Source organism: Gopherus flavomarginatus, chromosome 13 (genome assembly GCF_025201925.1).
Source record: "Gopherus flavomarginatus isolate rGopFla2 chromosome 13, rGopFla2.mat.asm, whole genome shotgun sequence".
In the NCBI taxonomy this organism is placed as follows: domain Eukaryota; kingdom Metazoa; phylum Chordata; order Testudines; family Testudinidae; genus Gopherus; species Gopherus flavomarginatus.
In genome coordinates, this window is record NC_066629.1 from 12343563 (window position 1) to 12364835 (window position 21273).

The window sequence follows — 21273 nt, forward strand, 5'->3', positions numbered from 1 at the left end:
GCAATTACTAAGCATCAAATATGTTTGGGGGGGGGGGCATTAATAATACCAAAAATCTAATAGAAGTGGCTATGGAATTTTTAATGGCCCCAAGTAGTCAAGTCTTGGTTTCAGGCCTTAGCCAAAAGATTCCAATCCCTATAAGCCAAGCTAGGGAAGAGGAAAGAACACTAGATACTGCTTTACTACCTCCATTTCTTAAGTGCCTTGCTGCTCCCACGAGGTCACCTATTCATAAAATAGCCCAATGCTATTTAATATTTTCATTGCTGATGTGATTACAGCTTGGAGACCCCAAATTGGGCAGCAGAGAGGGAGTAATGGCACTCTCCCAAGCCTCACTCACATGAGATGCTGGTCACACTCGAAAGTACAAATTTGTAATCCTTCCTCTCCTTTGTTATATGCTTGGATATCAGCAAAACACAACAATTTTTACATTTAGATCTGACGAAGTGGGTATTCACCCACGAAAGCTTATGCTCCAATATATCTGTTAGTCTATAAGGTGCCACAGGACTCGTCTTCGTTTTTACATTTAAATCATTATCCTTAAACATCTGAGTTGCCTATGCTTGGGAATACTTCTCACTATTATTGTTTCAGGCTCTCTGAAGATTCAGACAGATGCTGCTGCATCAGTTTGCATGATTTTCCAGCTTTCTCCATAATTGTAAGTGCTAGACATTACACTTTTTTAAAATGAAAGCTGAGGTTTCTGAAGAACAAGATAGCATCCTCAAAAAAAACCTCATAAATTACCAGCTCAGCATAATCTGTCTCACTTCAAGCCCCACCCCAGCCAAGTGATTCTCTTTGTTCTAGATGGAGGAGCAGGTGTGTGTCACTTGGGCTTCAAGCTACAGGAACTCTTTCTCTAGTCTTCACTCTGCTGCCTTTTCCTTTCAAATTTTAGCCACCAAGACCAGCATATCCCTTATTAAAGAGTAATGAACCCAAACTGGAGGATGATTGTGGTCTTACATTAATAACTCCAGACCCCATAGTAAGATGCTGGAGGATTTTAAAAAATCATTGGTTGTATATTGTCAGAAAATGACACACACCTTTGAAAAAGGGCAGGCAAGTGGTGGTTCCCATGATGGAGTATAGCATGAACCAGCATGGCAGCGGTCTTGGGAGGCCAGCAGTCTAAGAAAGCCATTTGAGAGCAGAGATCCCCTTGGAGCCCTGGGGTGGGACAGAGAACCGCCTTTGGGGCTGGGACTCCCCCTTGGGACAGGTCACGGTGGGGCAGGACACAGAGCCCCCTTCGTGCTGGGGGCGGGGCTGGGAATCCCCCCTTGGGACAGGTCACGGTGGGGCAGGATACAGGACCCCCTTCGTGCTGGGGGCAGGCCTGGGAATCCCCCCTTGGGACAGGTCACGGTGGGGCAGGACACAGAACCCCCTTCGTGCTGGGGGCGGGGCTGGGAATCCCCCCTTGGGACAGGTCACGGTGGGGCAGGACACAGAACCCCCTTCGTGCCAGGGGCAGGGCTGGGAATCCCCCCTGGGACAGGTCACGGTGGGGCAGGACAGAGAGCCCCATTCGTGCCGGGGGCAGGGCTGGGAATCCCCCCTGGGACAGGTCACGGTGGGGCAGGACAGAGAGCCCCATTCGTGCCGGGGGCAGGGCTGGGAATCCCCACTTGGGACAGGTCACGGTGGGGCAGGATACAGAACCCCCTTCGTGCCGGGGGCAGGGCTGGGAATCCCCCTTGGGACAGGTCACGATGGGGCAGGACAGAGAGCCCACTTCGTGCCGGGGGCAGGGCTGGGAATCCCCACTTGGGACAGGTCACGGTGGGGCAGGATACAGGACCCCCTTCGTGCCGGGGGCAGGGCTGGGAATCCCCCCTTGGGACAGGTCACGGTGGGGCAGGATACAGGACCCCCTTCGTGCCGGGGGCAGGGCTGGGAATCCCCCCTGGGACAGATCACGGTGGGGCAGGACACAGAGCCCACTTCGTGCCGGGGGCGGGGCTGGGAATCCCCCCTGGGACAGGTCACGGTGGGGCAGGACACAGAACCCCCTTTGTGCCGGGGGCGGGGCTGGGAATCCCCCCTGGGACAGGTCACGGTGGGGCAGGACACAGAGCCCCCTTCGTGCTGGGGGCAGGGCTGGGAATCCCCCCTGGGACAGGTCACGGTGGGGCAGGACACAGAGCCCCCTTCGTGCCGGGGGCGGGCCCAGCACCAGCAATCCCGCCCCTTCTTCTCCTCTACTAGCCATCGCCCCGACTCATGAATATTCATAAGCTGCCCCGCCCCCGCCGCGGGGCGACACGCTGGGCGTTCCGTCCTTGGCGCCGGTAACGGGCAAAGGCGGCACGTGGCTGGGCGGCCATGAGCTCGCGGGGCCGCGGCTGGGGGAAGCGGGACACCGCCGGTCTGGCGGACAGTGTGAGTGGGGCAGGCCCGGCAGATCAGCGACCGTCAGCCCCGGGCCCCCTCCCCCTTAACCGGGACCCCGCCCTGTCCCCTTCAGTCCCGGTTACCCCAGCGCCTGTCCCCTTCGATCCCCGTTCCCCCATCGCCGGTCCGCTCCCCCCGTTACACCACCGCCTGTCCTCGTCACCCCAACCCCCTGTTATCCCATCGCCTGTTCCCTTCAATCCCCCGTTACCCCGCCGTTCCCACATCGCCGGTCCGCTTCCCCCGTTACACCACCGCCTGTCCTCGTCACCCCAACCCCCTGTTATCCCATCGCCTGTTCCCTTCAATCCCCCGTTACCCCGCCGTTCCCACATCGCCGGTCCGCTTCCCCCGTTACACCACCGCCTGTCCTCGTCACCCCAACCCCCTGTTATCCCATCCCTGTCCCCTTCAATCCCCGTTACCCCCCCGTTCCCCCATCGCCGGTCCGCTTCCCCCATTACACCACCGCCTGTCCTCGTCACCCCAACCCCCTGTTACCCCATCCCTGTCCCCTTCAATCCCCGTTACCCCCCCGTTTCCCCATCGCCGGTCCGCTCCCCCCGTTACACCACCGCCTGTCCTCGTCACCCCAACCCCCTGTTACCCCATCCCTGTCCCCTTCAATCCCTGTTACCCCCCCGTTCCCCCATCGCCGGTCCGCTTCCCCCGTTACACCACCGCCTGTCCTCGTCACCCCAACACCCTGTTACCCCATCCCTGTCCCCTTCAATCCCCCGTTACCCCGCCGTTCCCCCATCGCTGGTCCGCTCCCCCCGTTACACCACCGCCTGTCCTCGTCACCCCAACCCCCTGTTACCCCATCCCTGTCCCCTTCAATCCCCCGTTACCCCGCCGTTCCCCCATCGCCGGTCCGCTTCCCCCGTTACACCACCGCCTGTCCTCGTCACCCCAACCCCCTGTTACCCCATCCCTGTCCCCTTCAATCCCCCGTTACCCCGCCGTTCCCCCATCGCCGGTCCGCTTCCCCCGTTACACCACCGCCTGTCCTCGTCACCCCAACCCCCTGTTACCCCATCCCTGTCCCCTTCAATCCCCCGTTACCCCGCCGTTCCCCCATCGCCGGTCCGCTTCCCCCGTTACACCACCGCCTGTCCTCGTCACCCCAACCCCCTGTAACCCCATCCCTGTTCCATTCAATCCCCGTTACCCCGCCGTTCCCCCATCGCCGGTCCGCTTCCCCCGTTACACCACCGCCTGTCCTCGTCACCCCAACCCCCTGTAACCCCATCCCTGTCCCCTTCAATCCCCCGTTACCCCGCCGTTCCCCCATCACCGGTCCGCTCCCCCCGTTACACCACCGCCTGTCCTCGTCACCCCAACCCCCTGTAACCCCATCCCTGTCCCCTTCAATCCCCCGTTACCCCGCCGTTCCCCCATCGCCGGTCCGCTTCCCCCGTTACACCACCGCCTGTCCTCGTCACCCCAACCCCCTGTAACCCCATCCCTGTTCCATTCAATCCCCGTTACCCCGCCGTTCCCCCATCGCCGGTCCGCTTCCCCCGTTACACCACCGCCTGTCCTCGTCACCCCAACCCCCTGTAACCCCATCCCTGTCCCCTTCAATCCCCCGTTACCCCGCCGTTCCCCCATCACCGGTCCGCTCCCCCCGTTACACCACCGCCTGTCCTCGTCACCCCAACCCCCTGTAACCCCATCCCTGTCCCCTTCAATCCCCCGTTACCCCGCCGTTCCCCCATCGCCGGTCCGCTTCCCCCGTTACACCACCGCCTGTCCTCGTCACCCCAACCCCCTGTTACCCCACCGCCTGTCCCCTTCAATCCCCGTTACCCCCCCGTTCCCCCATCGCCGGTCCGCTTCCCCCGTTACACCACCGCCTGTCCTCGTCACCCCAACCCCCTGTTACCCCATCCCTGTCCCATTCAATTCCCCGTTACCCCATCGCCGGTCTGCTTCCCCCGTTACACCACCGCCTGTCCTCGTCACTCCAACCCCCTGTTACCCCATCCCTGTCCCCTTCAATCCCCGTTACCCCGCCGTTCCCCCATCGCCGGTCCGCTCCCCCCGTTACACCACCGCCTGTCCTCGTCACCCCAACCCCCTGTTATCCCATCGCCTGTTCCCTTCTCTTGTTACCCCACCGCCTGTCCCCATCACCCCAACCCCCCGTTAGCCCATCACCCTGTTACCCCACCGCCTGTCCCCTTGAATCCCCGTTACCCCATCGCCGGTCCGCTTCCCCCGTTACACCACCGCCTGTCCTCGTCACCCCAACCCCCTGTTACCCCACCGCCTGTCTCCTTCAATCCCTCGTTACCCCATCGACCGTCCCCTCCAATCCCTCGTTACCCCATCCCCCTGTTACACCATCGCCTGTCCCCTTCAATCCGCTGTTACCCAATCCCCCTGTTACACCATCGCCCTGTTACCTCATCGCCTGTCCCCTTCAATCCCCCGTTACTCCATCCACCTGTCACCCCAACCCCCTGTTACCCCATCACCTGTCCCCTTTAATCCTCCGTTACTCCATCACCCCAACCCCCTATGACCGCATCGCCTGTCCCCTTCAATCCCTCGTTACCCCATCCCCCTGTTATCCCACCGCCTGTCCTCTTCAATCCCCGGTTACCCTCATCACCTGTCCCCATCACCTCATCCTCCGTTACTCCATCCCCGTTACCCCATCACCTGTCCCCTTCAATCCCCCGTTACCTCATTGCCCTGTTACCCCATCACCCTGTTACCCCATCACCTGTCCCCATCACCCCAACTCTCTGTTGCCCCATCACCTGTCCCCCTCAATCCCGTTGCCCCATAGCCTATCCCCTTCAATCTCGTTCAAGCTCAGGGATAGCAGAAGTCACGTCAGCAGCTCCAATACATAAACATAAACCACCCCGTCACCCCATCGCCTGTCTCCTTCGATCCCCCTTTTCCCCATCACCCAGTTACCCCATCGTCTGTCCCGTTCAATCCCCATTACCCCACCCCGTTAGCCTATTGCTTGTCCCCTCAATCCCCCATTAACACCGTCCTACCTCAATACCCCATTACCCCATCGCCTGTCCCCTTGAGGCCCCGTTACCCCATCGTCTGTCCCCTCAATCCCCCATTAACCCCATCCCACTTCAATCCCTGTTACCACATTGCCTGTCCCCTTCAATCCATCGTTACCCCATCGCCCTGTTTCCCAGTCGCCTGTCCCCTTCAGTCCCCATTACCCCATCGCCTGTCCCCTTCAATCCCCCTTTACCTCATCACCCAGTTATCCTATCGTCTGTCCTATTCAGTCTCCATTACCCCACCCCCTGTTAGCCTATTGCCTGTCCCCTTCAATGCCCTGTTACCCCATCGCCTGTCACCCTCAATCCCGTTACCTCCTGTCCCACCTCAGTCCCCATTTCCCCATCCCCCCGTTACCCCATCACCAGTCCTCTTCAATCTCCTGAACCACCTCAATCCCTGTTACCACATTGCCTGTCCCCCTCAAACCCTTATTGCTCCATCACCTGTTCCATCTCATTACCCCATTGCCTGTCCCCTTCACTCCTCAGTTACCCCCGTCCCACCTCAATCCCCGTTACCCCATCGCCTGTCTCCCTGAATCCCCCGTTCCCCCGTCCCATCTCAATCCCCATTATCCCATCCCCCTGTTACCTCATCACCTGTCACCCTCAATCCACTGTCCCACTTCAATCCCCGTTATCCCATCCCCCTGTTACTCCATTGCTTGTCACCTTCAACCTCCCGTTATCCCCTATCCCACCTCAATCTCCATTACCCCATCACCTGACCCCTTCAATCCTCGTTACTCCCTGTCCCACCTCAATCCCTGTTACCCTATTACCTGTCCCCCTCAATTCCCCGTCCCACCTCAATCCCTGTTACCCCATTCCCCTGTTACCCAATTGCCTGTCCCCCTCAATCCCCTGCCCCACCTCAATCCCCATTACCCTGTCTCCCTTCAATCCCATTATCCCTTCCCCCTGTTAAACTCGGTCCTCCTTAATGCTTGTTACCTCATCATCCCCCTGTTACGCCATTGTCTGTTCCCCCTTAGTCCTCCGTTACCTCATCCACCTGTTACCCATCGCCTGTCACCCATCAATCCCCGTTACCCTGTCTCCCTCCAATCCCATTACTGCTTCCCCCATTACCCCTGTTAGAATCTGTCCTCCTTAATCCTCGTTACCTTTGCCCCACCTCAAGCCGTTATCCCATCCCCCTGTTACAGTGTTGCCTGTCCCCTTCAATCCCCCGTTACCCTCTGTCCCACGTCAATCCCCGTTACCCCATCCCCCTGTTACCCAGTCACCTGTCCCCATCAATCCTCCATCCCACCTCAATCCCCGTTACCCTGTCTCCCTTCAATCCCATTTCCCCTACCCCAATTAAACTCTATCCTCCTTAATCCTGGTTACCCCATCATCCCTGTGTTACTCCTTTGTGTGTCCCCCTCAATCCTCCGTTACCTGATCTGCCTGTTACCCCATTGCCTGTTGCCCCTCAATCCCCATTACCCTGTCTCCCTCCAATTCCATTACCCCTTCCCCCATTACCCTTGTTTAAATCTGTCCTCCTTAATCCTCATTACCCCGTCCCCCTGTTACCCTATTGTCTATCCTGTTACCCCGTCCCCCATTTCCTCCGTTCCTCTGTCCCACTCAATCCCTGTTACCCCCATCACTCGCTGTCCTCAGTCCCTGTTACTCTGTCCCATGTTACCTCATCACCTGCCTCCATTACCTGTCCCCCTGTTACCCTCTGTCCCCCTCAATCCCTGTTACCCCACGACCCTATCCTCAATTCCCATTACTGTCCCCCATTACCTCATTGCCTGTCCCCATTATCCCGTCCCTCTGTTACCCTCAATCCCCGTTACCCCATCTCCTTGTTACTCCTTATTCTGTTCCCCTATTGCCCCGTCCCCCTGTCCTCCTCAATCCCTGTTACTCCATCCCCCTGTTACCCCATCGCCTGGCCCCCTGTTACCCCATCTCATGTACCTCTGTTACCTCCTCAATCTGTTACCCCTGTTCCCTGTCTTCAATCCCTGTTACCCCGTCCCCCCCTCCCATAATTACCTCCTCTTAAATCCTGTTCCCCCTCCTCTGTTACCCTGCTCCCGGTTACCCCATCATCTGTCCCCTCTACCATTACCCTCATCCCCTCTCCTGTTACACCCTGTTCCCCGTTCCCTGTTATTCCCAGCCCTCTGCTACTCTGTTACCACACCACCACCCCAGTCTCTATGCTTGTTACTCCCAATCTCTCCTCTGCTTATCCCCACCCGCTGTTGTTCTTTTCCCTCTCAACCCCTATTGCCCCTGCCCTGCTCATGTCGGTTCTTCCTTCCAGTTTTCTGGACTCTGCACCTCCCAGAGCCTCAGGGGCGTCAGGAATGCCAGCTTCCTCACGCTAGGTAAGGGCTCAGCAGAGGATCGCACCCTTGAGTGAGCATTGGCCATATGAGTGGGGTGCTGCCCCAATGCACCCAAAGCGGGTAGTAAAAGGAAGGAGTGTTTCTTAGTTGCCCCCTTTACATTCCCCATCAGGTCAGTGACAGATTTTGTAGACAAACCCCATGAAAGTTAATGCAGAGTAAAGCAGGGTGTGAATTTAAAGAATAGCTGTTTCTGAATACCTTCCTGTGGACATGCTCTTATTCTAGAATAATAGTGCCTTATTCTGAATTAATTTTATTAACTTCCAAATGAATTAAGCTAATTTGGAGTAAAGCACACTTATTCCTGAGTATTCCTGTCCACATATGGAGTTAATAAGGAATAGCTAGTTGGAATAACTCCCTGTGTAGACTACCCCAACAGCGTCTACATGTAGACTTAATCAGGAATAGCTGATACTGTCCTTTGGTTTTGGCTATCAGTACACCTTCCACTTCTTTTAGCTTCCTCTTGGCAGTATAAATAACATTTCCTCTATCATTGGTGGCCCAGTCTCCAAATATTCAGCTGTTTTCCAAATCTTCTGTTATTCTTTAGGTATGGGACAGCCCCTTCAGAAGCTCAGTCTGCTGTGTGGTAACAGCATCTCTGTTCTTGTGCCATTAGGAGCATCTCTGTTCTCCTTGTGCTTTGCACTGTGCATTCTTCAGACATGCCTCCCTGGTGACCTCTTGGTTTTTGTTGTTCAGTTCCTTATTTCCTGTGAGGCACGATAATATGCACCACACAGTGGTAATGTTGGCTTCCTCCCAGTGGGATCTGCTTCCTCTCACCCTTCATCCCATGAATCAGGCTTAAGAGCCCTGCCCTTTGGATTCTGATCATATACAAGCCACTCTGAAATTTCCCTAGAGTTTGGTTTGATTTTTCCCAAAATGTGAAAAATTTTGTACTGTAACTGCAAGTGTTTTCAGTATCTCTATAACTGTGCAATCCTTTAATGACTCTCACGAAACTCTTGGAGTATTGAGTAATCTCACTAAGATTTTGGACTATAGCAATGACTCTTGTCACAGTGAGTTCCAACACATTATGTACTGGATAAAAATTATCTCCTTTATCAAATTAAAATGTATTCTCTTTTGATTTCATGGGATGTCTTTTTGTTCTTGTATTGTAAGAAAGGGTAAATAGAAGTGCTTTTACTTACTCTATGCCAGTCATTCTTGTCCCCTCTTCTTTGTCTCTTTTCTAAATGAAGTAGACCTGATCATTTCAATCTCTCATATGGAAATCTTTCCATTCTTCTTAGATATTAAACTTTTAAAAACTTTAAAATTGAAGTGACTCTCTCTTTGCAGGATCTAAATCTGTAAGATCCTCAAAGTTTTGATTTTTAAAAGTACAGTATACTTTGTCTTGTGTAAAATGTGCTGGCTTCTGACTAGCTGTATCTTTTAAAATCTTGGCTTGTGAATAATTGTTGTCTATCCAATAATCAGCCCGGCACATAGAATCACAGAACTGGAAGGGACGTTGAGAGGTCATCTAGTCTAGTTTCCTGCACTCGTTACAGGACTAAGCATTATCTAGACCATTCTTGACAAGTGTTTGTCTAACCTGCTCTTAAAAATCTCCAATGATGGAGATTCTGCAACCTCCCTAGGCAATTTATTCCAGCACTTAACCACCCTGACAGTTAGGAATTTTTTCCTAATGTCCAACCTAAACCTCCCTTGCTGCAATTTAAGACCATTTCTTCTTGTCCTGTCCTCAGAGATTAAGAAAAACATTTTTTATCCCATCTCCTTGTAACAACCTTTTACATACTTGAAACCTGTTATCGTATCCCCTCTTAGTCTTCTCTTTTTCAGACTAAACAAACCCAGTTTTTTCAATCTTCCCTCATAGGTTACATTTTCTAGATCTTTAATCATTTTTGTTGCTCTTCTTCAGACTCTCTCCAACGTGTCCACATCTTTCCTGAAATGCAGTGCCCAGAACTGGACACATTACTCCAATTGAGGCCTAAGCAGCACAGAGTAGAGCGGAAGAATGACTTCTCATTTCTGGCTTACAACACACCTGCTGATACATCCCAGAATGATGTTAGCTGGTTTTGTTGAACAACGTTATACTGTTGACTCAATTTTAGCTTGTGGTCCATTATGGCCCCAAGATCCCTTTCTGCAGTACTCCTTTCTAGGCAGTCATTTCCTATTTTGTATGTGTGCAACTGATTGTTCCTTCCTAAATGGAGTACTTTGCATTTGTCCTTATTGAATTTCATCCTATTTACTTTAGACTATTCCTCCAGTTTGTGCAGATCTCTTTAAAATTTAATCCTATCCTCCAAAGCACGGGTAACCCCTCCCAGCTTGGTATCATCCACAAACTTTGTAAGTGTACTCTCTATGCTATTATTTAAATCATTGATGAGGATATTGAACAGAACCGGACCCAGAACTGATCTCTGCGGGACCCCGCTCATTATGTCCTTGAAGCTTGATTGTGAACCACTGATAGCTACTCTCTGGGAACGGTTTTCCAACCAGTTTTACACCCACCTTATAGTAGCTCCATCTAGGTTGCATTTCCCTAGTTCGTTTATGAGAAGGTCATGCGAGACAGTATCAAAAGCTTTACTAAAATCAAGATATACCACATCTATGGCTTCCCCTCTATCCACAAGGCTTGTTACACTGTCAGATAAAGCTATCAGGCCGGTTTGGCACAATCTGTTCTTGATAAATCCATGCTGAATGTTACTTATCACTTTATTATCTTCTAGATGTTTGCAAATTGATTGCTTAATTATTTGCTCCATTATCTTTTCTGGGTACAGACGTTAAGCTGACTGGTCTGTAATTCCTTGGGATGTCCTTATTTCCTTTTTTTATATTGTCTGTTTATTTAAAATAAAAGTATTGTATTGTATGCTTGTACATTCAATGTAAGTTTTGTGACTTTTTCTTTCCTTAAGGGAAAAAATATGCAAGTGATAGAGAAGAGGAGGATAAGGAAGATGATAAAGGTGGGATCACAAAACTTGTTCAAGCTATGCTTGATTAAAGGAGCACTGCCAAGTCTATTCAGCTTATAATTAGGATTTCCTGGCTATGTTTTGATCTTGTGGGTGTGTGAACAATGACTCCGCCTGTCTGCTCCCTTTGAGTGATCAGGCACTGTCAATAAAACATACAAGAGCTTTGCTTTCTCAGTCCTTCAGAGGACAGGGTTCTTGCCTTTTTGATTCACTGTTTGCTCATGTCAGTGGCACATATGGAAAGAGTGGAGAGGCTAGTGAGATGTCTTCACAAAGATACCCATGTTAGCCACAAGTAGGGCTGTCAAACGATTCAAAAAATCGCAAGTAATCACTAGATTTAAAAAATAATCACAATCACAATTTTGATCACACTGTTAAACAGTAATAGGATACCGATTTAAATTCAGCATGGAAGCATGTCCTCTGGAATGGTGGTCGAAGCATGAAGGGGCATACGAATGTTAGCATATCTGGCACATAAATACCTTGCAGTGCTGGCTACAACAGTGCCATACAAACCTCTGGTCTCACTTTCAGGTGACATCGTAAATAATAAATCGGCAGCATTCTCTCCTGTAAATGTAAACAAACTTGTTTGTCTTAGTGGTTGGCTGAACAAAAATTAGGACTGAGTGGACTTGTGGACTCTAAAGTTTTACATCATTTTGTTTTTAAGTCCAGTCATGTAAAAAAAAAAATCTACATTTGTAAATCGCACTTTCATGTTAAAGAGATTGTACTACAGTACTTGTCTGAGGTGAATAGAAAAATACTATTTCTTTTGTTTATCTTTTTTACAGTGCGCACATTCATAATAAAAATAATAATATAAAGTGAGCCCTGTGCATTTTGTATTCTGTCAGGTTTCAGAATAGCAGTCGCTTTAGTCTATATCCACAAAAGGGACAGGAGTACGCCTGTTCCTTTTGTGGATACAGACTAACACGGCTGCTACTCCAAGCTCTCCTGTTCTTTTTGTATTCTGTGTTGTAACTGAAATCAATATATTTGAAAATGTAGAAAAATATCCAAAATATTTATAATAAATTAGTATTCTGTTATTGTTAAACGGTGCAATTAAAACTGTGAATAATGGCAACTTTATCTAGTTTGTTTGTTTTGCATTAATTGCTTGCTTTAACAGCAACTAATTGACAGCCCCAGGTATTATATACTTATCACAAGGTCTTATATACGTATCACTCCATAAATGTACACAGTACAGTAAAAGACATAGAAAAGCATAGTCCCTGCTCCAAAGAGCTTACAGTCTAACAGACAAGATGTGGAATGCAAATGAGACAAAACCGCTAAAATTGTACTTTTGTTACAGTCCTTATTTATGGAACAGGCTAAGTTTCTATAACCAAAGTTAGAGGTTTATTCTGGTTAATTACCATTGGTTAAAGATAGATTCTGCTTACTTTTGCTCTCCCATTGTCAAAAGGTATTCTCAAATTCAACGAGAGTCTTATTAACTCCCTGTCTTAAACTTTTTTATATTGCCACGGTACACTTTCTAGCAGCTGCTGTTTCACCTCAGAAGTGACTGCTGTTCAGTGCTGCATGAAGTGAAGTGATTCCTGGTGAAGCGAAGTGTAGTTTGTATAATCAAGTGTTTTAGGTTTCATTTAGATGAAAGGTGCTATATAAAAGTGAAATTGACATTGAGATCAGTAGGGAAAGTGAAAATGACATTCTTAAAGCAAGATGGGGTCTTGTATTTACCTTTTTGTTTTAAAAACACTCCATTTCTAGCACTTACGAGAATTAAGCTGTGACTTTTATACAACCTGCCAGGTGTGGTGAACTGTTCCCTTTCTTTCTTTCTTTTTTTTCCTTCCATGCTCACATAGTGGATTTAGCAGAAAATTCTCTTTTAAACAAGCTAATCCGGAAGTCTCTGGTAGAATCCAATCATCAGGTTGAAGTCCTGCAGCGAGATCCCAGCTCCCCTCTCTTCTCAGTAAAAACTTTTGAAGAACTACATCTGTGAGTACCTGGGACAGAACTACACACTGAAAAAGGGCAGTCTCAGATCAATGGGCCAGTGGTAACTACGTGGGGGTTTTAGTCATGTTCTGTCACGCCGTCTCCTTTGAATTTGGGAGTGATAGTACAATACAGTAAAAATCAAATACAGCTAAAATGGGGAAGACATGCAGACATACATTGAAGGATCCATCCATTCCACTGTAGTGTGAGCTTGTGAGACTAACATGTCCTGTATCTGTATGAGTTTTTCTTGTGAGACTAACATGTCCTGGTACCATATCCAAAAAACACATTGAAGCGCGATTGTAATCCACCATATTTTAACACTGATTTTTAGATGCCATAGTTATAAACACCTTAAAGAGTTTTTTTTTTCTTGCCAGTATGAAAAGGAAAAACAATCTATAGCTATAATGAAAACTATTTTTTAACGTTGGTAAATATATAGGCTAAAATAGTTCATAAACATGGTTTAAGCATGTCAGTCTTTCCACACAACTATGATCCGACTATATTACAACATGGATTTTCACTGATATTTCCTAACCATGTTTAATCATGGTTATTTTTGTGGTATACCCAGGCCCTGATTAGGATTAGATGCAAGATTTCCAAGGGAAACCTGAAGGTGTATAGGAAATGATGGTGTTATGCCAACAGATGAGTCTTCCTTCTGTCTGATGGACTAGAGCCACTGCAAGAAACAGTTAGAACACGTCTTCATAAGCTTTAAAACCAAAACATGCTGATAATACGCTGCAAAAGATCTTATGATGATACCTCTCCCAAGAGTATGTGTGGTACCTGTGACAGAGCATTGGGTTTGGTCAATATTTTATATTCCCCAATAGAAGATGGATTGGGCAATAATTTGTTTCATGGTAAGGTACATAAAATAAATGGTAAAAGGCCACACCTAATTGCTTTCCTCAGCAGAAATGGGGATTGGTTGAATACAGCAAGTGGGGCGGTATCTGAGCTAAGATGTTTCGCATGTGAGAGACAGATATTAAACATTGGTAAAGCAGTTTTGTATCCTCAGTGGCCCATCTCTTAAAGAATGCAGAGTCCCCCAGACCCTACTGAGTGTGTGAGTAATTGGATAAAACTGGTTTGGAAGGTAGGGTCGCAACCCTGGGTTGTGGTTGGGGTACCCTATCTATCTCTCTGGACCTGTCAGACAGAACAGGTCTTGCTTTTTAGACATTAAGATCTTTTTTCCTCTGACTCAACTGAGAATGTCCTATCCAGTTCAGCTAGATTGGTTAAGCTAACCATTGCTTTTGTTTTAACTCCTTTTTATTTGGCTTTTCATAAACCTTGTTTTTGTTACAAATACGCTCGTATCAGTAATTTCACATGCCTGAATATCCTACTCAAGTTCCCAGACTAGAGAAAGACGTGAGAAAAATCCTGTAACACATTTTATTTAGTAGGATTTGGAAATCTAATCATAGGTATGTTATGACCATATCTCAGATGGGGGTACATAGTAGATTACATTCTTTGGAAAGGAGTATGCGTCCTAAAACATTTTGAAAAGCACTGTCCTAGGGCATCTCATCACTTGCTTGTAAATAGTTTGATTTTTTTTCCTGGTTTGACAGGAAGAAAGAGTTATTAGAGGGGATTTATGAAATGGGTTTCAACAGACCATCCAGGATACAGGAGACAGCACTTCCTATGATGCTAGCTGACCCGTGAGTACTTGAAAAACAAGGTGTAAAACGTGCTATTTGCATCTGTTCATTATTTTCATATCTCTGCCATTCTGGTCATAGACATAGTTTGACTTCTGTATTTGCGGGGGCAAGGCCTGGCAGAGCAGGGCCAGCTCCACATGGAGGGGCCTGAAGAGGGAGCACCACCTGTACCCCCAACTGACCTCAGCAGTCCACCCAGCTTGTCTGGGTTTGAGGGAGGGGTAGGGTGCAATAAAAAATTACAACTCAAAGTGTGTGTGTGTGGGGGGGGCAACTCAAAAAGTTTGAAAACAGGTCAAGGTGCAGGGAGCGGATAACCGGGGGTTGCTCAGGGTGCAGGCAGAGAATAGTTCAAGGCTGTGTGCTGGAAGGGCCCCCCCTGTGGTCACTGTTCCCAGAGGGCTCTTCCAGTCCTGCAGCTGGGTTCCCCTGCCCAGGCAGCTCTTGCCAGCTGTATGAGCAGTCAAAGGGGGCTGAGAGCTGAGGAGCACCAGCAGAAGGAGGAGGAGGGGGGAGCCTCTGTGGCACCAGCCAGAGCAGCAGCAGCCACCCTGCACTGCCTGGCTCCAGCTTCCTGCCTCTGTCCTGGAGTGGGGTATCAGAGGGGTGGGTGTGGAGCTGCCCCTGGGGCTGCCCCGCTCTGTTTATGGCATTGCAGTTTGGGGGGGCAAGCCCCCATGTCTCCCCCAGACTCTTCCCGTGCTTCTGGTTCTCCTCCCTGGCTGATCATACCTGCAATGCTTAATCTCCTTCCCTGACTCCTTATGTCTTGGTGTCACACTAGATTCCATTCAGTTTTTCCCATGGAGTAGTTTGGGGAGGAGTAGGGGGGGCACTGCCCTCCCACAAATTGCAAGGCTTGGGCGACACATGGAGGGAGAGGGGACAGATTTCTGCCTTTCATTTGGCCCTGCTCCCTCCCCAAGCAAGCCCTGCTGCGCGGGGCAGGCCCAAGCCTCCCTAGAGGAGCGTGGAGGAATGTTTGGGTGGGGATGGGGGAGCAGTGACACCAGGTGCTCTACGTGTCTAGTTCAGTTTCCCCATGCAGGCTGCCTGCACAGCCTGGCCTCGCAGCAGCAATATCCCCTCAGACACAGCCCCTCCCTGCAGCCTGAGCTACAGTCCTCCTGGCACGTAGTTGCCTGTACCTGGAGCTACACCTCTGCCAGCACACAGCCTCTAGCTACCCCCTCCCTACACCTTAAGGGGTTTTCAAGCTTTTTGAGCTGAAGCCCTCCTTTTAGTTACAATTTTTGGTTGCATGTCCCTCCCTATCCCCCACCCAGAGAGGCTGGGTGGCCTGCTGAGGTGAGTCAGGGGATGGAGGTGCTGCTGTGTTCTGGGGCCTTGCCGTGTGGGGCTGGCCAGAGTCTCTCAAAGTTGTTCAGGACCCCCTGCCTGCCTGCATAGTCTCCAGTTGCTGGCTGTCCCAGGTATATCTACATGGGAATAAAAGCCCTGCAGCACGGCCATGGCTGGCCCAGGTCATCTGATTTGGGCTTGTGGGGCTCAGGCTACGGAGATAAATATCGCTGTGTGGATGTTCAGCCTCGAGTTGGAGCCTGAGCTCTTGGACTCTCCACCCATGCAGGGGTCCCAGAGCTTGGGCTCCAACCTGAGCTGGAATGTTTACACAGCAGTTTTTCAGCCCCAGAGCTAGAATCCTGAGTCAGCTGACCCTCCCAGGCCCATGATCTGAGTTAGGCATTAACTCTTTCCTTTTCTCCACATCATGAGTCTAAACACTTGTCATTATCTTCTTGATATCTCCAAAATCTGCCCATTTCTCACTTTTACCACTATAGCCCTCTCTTATTTGATCTTTTTGCCTATCACCTTTTCTCATCCTCTAGCCTGACCAAAATGCTGCTGCCAACGTAATCTTCCTCTCATCCTGTTTGACTGTCATCTACTCCTGAGGGTATTCTGAGCCAAAAAAATTAAAATTCTGCACACAGTATTTTAAAATTATACAAAATTATGTCAATAAATTTGTCAGTAAATAAACATGGAGGATCCAGCATGCAGTGGGGAGCACAGCCACTGACTGAACAGAGGTAGATCACCCTGTGCCTGCCACGGCATCCCCAGCCCCTCCCTCTCAGTGATTTACCTCTCTGCTGTCTGCTCCAGGTGCCTGAAACAATGCACTCGCGCTGCAGGGGACTCTTGTGACTTCCCTGTCAGTCATTTTTCTGTGGAGAAGCAAAGAAATCTGCAGGAGACATGAATTTGGCACACACGCAGTGGCACAGAATTCCCCCTGGAGTAGTCATCAATCCTCCACTGGCTTCCTGTCTCTCATAATATCCAGTTTGAGATACTCATCCTTTCTTTCAGGTCCTGAGTTATCTCCCATCCACCTGCATCTCTGTTCTGACGTCCTCCTGTACTTATCCCAATTCTCTTCCCTTACTCCTCTGTTTCCCACATTCTGTTTTGTGCCTTGTGTTGTGCTGCGTGTACCTGGGACACATTTCCTGTCATCTTCTTTCTGTTTTTATAATCTACCTCTCGAGGCAATCCCTTTTTGCATATAATCCTCCCCATGTGCACACACCCTCTCTGTTTGGAGAGCACCATGTACACCTAACAACACTACAGATGTTTTCGCAGTTATAAAACCTATGCATAACAGAGTAAATTCTTGTTGTTTTGCAGACCCCAAAATCTTATAGCACAGAGCCAGTCAGGGACAGGAAAAACTGCAGCTTTTGTCTTGGCCATGCTGAGCAGAGTTAATGGTGCTGAAAAATTCCCCCAGGTAATACTGGGAGAAAGTTAAGGTGGTCCGGGAGGAACAGCAATATATTGTCTTTCTTAAAGGGAAACCGCTTAAAGTCACAGTTTGAATGTGTTGCTACTGTTCCTTGTACCATCTATGGTCACTGTAGTGGGAAAGTTAAATGATTTTTCTTTTCCATTTTCTTTGTGTGACAGCACTTTGTATATATTATTTTTCACTGCTTCATCCATGTAGTCAGTTTCCCCTGTTTGTTTGGGCCTGTCATACAATTACAGGGGACAAACTTTTTTTTTTTTAAATAGGAAGATATGATTGTATAGGGAGACATAGGTATTTGAAATTACTTTTAACGCTGTTTTTAAAAAAATGAATTAGGTTTCATGTTGAGTGTTTTTATTTTCTGTTTGGGTTTTGTGATGCTGCTGTATTGGCGATATACCAGCACTTCCAGTCTAACCTCTGTCCTTTATGTAAAATATCTTGGTGGTACAGTCAGTTTGGAACTTGATATATAGGCTGTTGGTCTGGATGCGCTTTGTAACAAAAATGTGTTTACATCTTAAGTTGTTTGCATTATAGAGCAGAAAACTGTTGAATAGTTTCAGATTAGTTTTGAAAGCTCCATCTAAAAGTATAACTTACAAAAATAGCCTTGCATATTTACTAATTGTGGCTTTAGACCAGGTTTGAAATACTTTGCATTTAAGTTTTGGGAAAACAGAGATGTTTTGAAGAGCAATTACTGTGAGTTCATGATAGCTCTTTTCTATTTTATAATTAAAATTCTTGTTCACATGAATATTCTTATCGGCTCGAGTTTCACTGCTGAGTTCTTCTTTGAGTGCTTGCTCATGTCCATTCCATATTAGGTGTGTGTGCTCGCCACATGCACCAGTGCTGGACGTTTTCCCCCGTCCGACGAAGCTCATGCTCCAAAACGTTTGTTAGTCTTTAAGGTGCCACAGGACTCTTTGCTGCTTTTACAGATCCAGACTAACACAGCTACCCCTCTGATACTTCCCCTCAGTGATATCTGTAGGGGACCGTCTCTGGTGCCCCCTGGAGAGGCATGCAAATACTGCGGTATAAGGGACACTGCTGGCTCCCCCCACCCTCAGTTCCTTCTTGCTGCCAGTGACGGTGCTGGAACTTCTGCTGCTTCGGCTAGCATTTTGCTTTATTCAGTGTTTTTCATGAACGTTTTCCTGTAAAATAGTTGTATATAGTTAATAGTTCTCTTAGTGTTTAGTTCTGGTTAGCTGGTCCTGGACGGGACTCAGCCTAGGGACAGGGCATGCCCAGGTCCCCAGGCTTTAAGGCATGTGATCATTGTAAGCAGCCTATGCCCATCAGCAACCCACATGTTTCGTTGTTTAAGGTGTCTAGGCCAGCGTTTCTCAAATGTGGCCACCAAGGGCTTTTCTTGCATCCACAGCCTCCTGGGCAGTGATTTGGGAGAGAGGGATATGCAAAGCAGCAGTCCCTCCCCAGGAGCCATCAGCAGTGGTTAGGCCCTGCCCCTCTCTGGAGAAATACAAGCTGGAGGAGCAGGCAGTCAGTGAGTTCCCCACGTTCCCGGGGGTGATATAGCTGGGCTTCAGCCCTGGGGTGGCAGACGGCAGGCTCCAGCCATGAGATTTCCATATCTCCTGGATGTGGGGCTTTGGGCGCCATTCCCTGGCTGCACAGTGGCGAGCTCTGGCCCCGAGCTCATCTCCCTCCCCATTACCTCTGGCCCTTGCTGCCTCCTCCAATGCCCCATTGCTCCTGGCCCCCGCTGCCTCTGTAGCCACCTCCCCATCCAGGGCTTAATGTGTCCCTGGGCTTACTGGGGCTGAATAAGTCTGCTGTGAAAAGTGATATTAACAAACATACAAATATCACTTTTCAGAGCAGACTTACTTATAGCTATCAAGCCTTAAAAAAAAAGAGGGGGGCAAAAGAAACAAGACAAAAATACAAGAACGTTCAGAGCACCTTATTTGTGTTGCTATTCTGTTTAGGTCCAGTGAAGAATAGGCAACTGTACATTGTTTTTATTGAGTCTGCAAAAAACAAAACAAAAACAAAAACAAAAAACCTACATGGATAAATTACAATGATTTGGACATGTATATGTGCATATTTATTTGTTTTTCCTAAAGTTAATTAAGTATTTTAGGAAAAATTGTTAGAGTGGCCACCAGCAAGAGTTGGTGCCAGCCACCAGCAACAACACCATTCTTTCCAGCATTTTCCAGACCTGGGGTTATCCCCAACTGGATCTATTTGCCACAGCAACAAACAAAAAATGCCCGACATTCTGCTCCAGAGCAGGCCTGGGGAAACACTCACAGGGAGACGCCTTTATGCTCCATGTATGCATTCCCCCAGTGCCTCTATTAAACAGAGTAATTCAGAAGATAAGTGTGACATTGCACTTTATATGATTTTATAAATATATGCTAATGAGTGAATATAATGTAACTGGAATATGCTTTATGCAAAAGATCTTTTGTAAGGTATTATTACAAATCTTTTAATTTACTGAGTGTGGTTATTCTATTTGTATATATGTATCACTTTTGTATCTAAAACTAGAAATATGAAAAATAACTCTGAGAGCTTATTGTAATTATGCAAAGTGTGGGCCATTAATGGTGGTTTGGAATCTTGATGGCTCCTATCAACCAGAACAATTGACTGTGGATGGCTCTGTTTGCAGGCAAGCCTTCCTGTGAGTCAGGCTGGGAGGAATAAAGGCTTAAAGTCTTACAGTGACATGTGATTATATCACCTGAACTGGAATCCATCTTTAACCTCGTGTCTTTTCATTGAGAAGGAGGGGGTGGGAATCCAGAGAGGGACAAAGGATTCCTGCCTTATGCAAAAGATATATAAATGGATGGAACAGAACAAAGTGGGAGCCTTCATGAAGAATCCCCTAGCTACCACCTGAGCTGGAACAAGAGCTGTACCAGGGGAAAGAATTGTGCCCAGGCCTGAAAGGTGTCCAATCTGAGGAAAAAACTTAATAAAGCATCTCCAAGGATGAGATTATCTGTATTCAGTTTGATTAGACATAGATTTGCGTATTTTATTTTATTTTGCGTAGTAACTTACTTTGTTCTGTTTGTTATGTGGTGCTGGGGACTTAGTTTTGCCATCTCCAATAAGGTAGTTGTATGCGGTGTTGGGAAACTGTTAGTTTGGCAGCCTTCAATGAGGTTAATGCGTAAGGGAAATGCATTAGGTATGCCCCGGTGCTGAGGGGTTTTTACCACCTCAAGAGGGGTTGTTACTGCCTCATAAGGGAAAGTGTATTGAGTCCGGACATAAGGTATCTATCCATATCTCAACGACTGGCTTGTCAAAGGCCACTCCAGGTCTCAAGTCCAAAGGGATGTTGCGGTGCAGCAGGCCACGTGCCAATCCCTGGAGCTGCTGGTAAACAACAAAAAGTCGACATTCGTTCTGGTGCAGAGGATAGAATTAATCGGGGCGGTACTCCGCTCCATCTGCCCCAGAGCTTTTCTGCTGCAGGAGAGGTTCTAAACATTGGTGGACCTCATCACGGGAGTCTCCACATTCCCCCTGATCAAAGCCAGGGTTTTCCTGCCCCTGCTGGACCATATGTCTGAATGTACGTATGTCATCCAACATGCCATGCGCAGGATGTGGCCCTTACTATTCCACTGATGATACCTCGCTGCAATGGTGGACCGACCCCAGCGTGGTCCTGGAAAGAGTTCCATTCAACAGCCCATGTCACTTGATTGAGTTGGTATCAGACACCTCCGACTTCGGCTGGGGAGCGCATCTCGCCAGCTTCCAGACCTAGGGCATGTGGTCCCCGGAGGAGATGGCACTGCACGTGAACGTCACAGTTCAGAGTCTTTCTAACGCACCTGGCAGGCAAGGTGGTGAGAGTGTTTGACAGACAATGCTGCCTTGATATTCTACATCAACTTGAAAAGGGAGCACGCTTGTTGGCAC

The 21273-nt window shown here is 48.7% G+C and overlaps 1 protein-coding gene across 2 annotated transcripts in view; it reads left to right on the forward strand.

Annotated features, from left to right (window-relative positions):
• Window positions 1-2322: 2322 nt before the first annotated feature.
• DDX25 (DEAD-box helicase 25) overlaps window positions 2323-21273 on the forward strand; it is a 46797-nt gene continuing 27846 nt past the window's right edge. The window contains exons 1-6 of one of the 2 annotated variants that reach the window (XM_050921656.1): window positions 2323-2406; window positions 7759-7822; window positions 10789-10839; window positions 12711-12846; window positions 14457-14549; window positions 17214-17316. In XM_050921656.1, the coding sequence (XP_050777613.1) occupies window positions 2350-2406; window positions 7759-7822; window positions 10789-10839; window positions 12711-12846; window positions 14457-14549; window positions 17214-17316 (504 nt within the window). In that variant the 5' untranslated portion in view covers window positions 2323-2349. The remainder of the gene's footprint in view (window positions 2407-7758; window positions 7823-10788; window positions 10840-12710; window positions 12847-14456; window positions 14550-17213; window positions 17317-21273) is intronic. The other variant, XM_050921658.1, reaches the window with a different exon arrangement.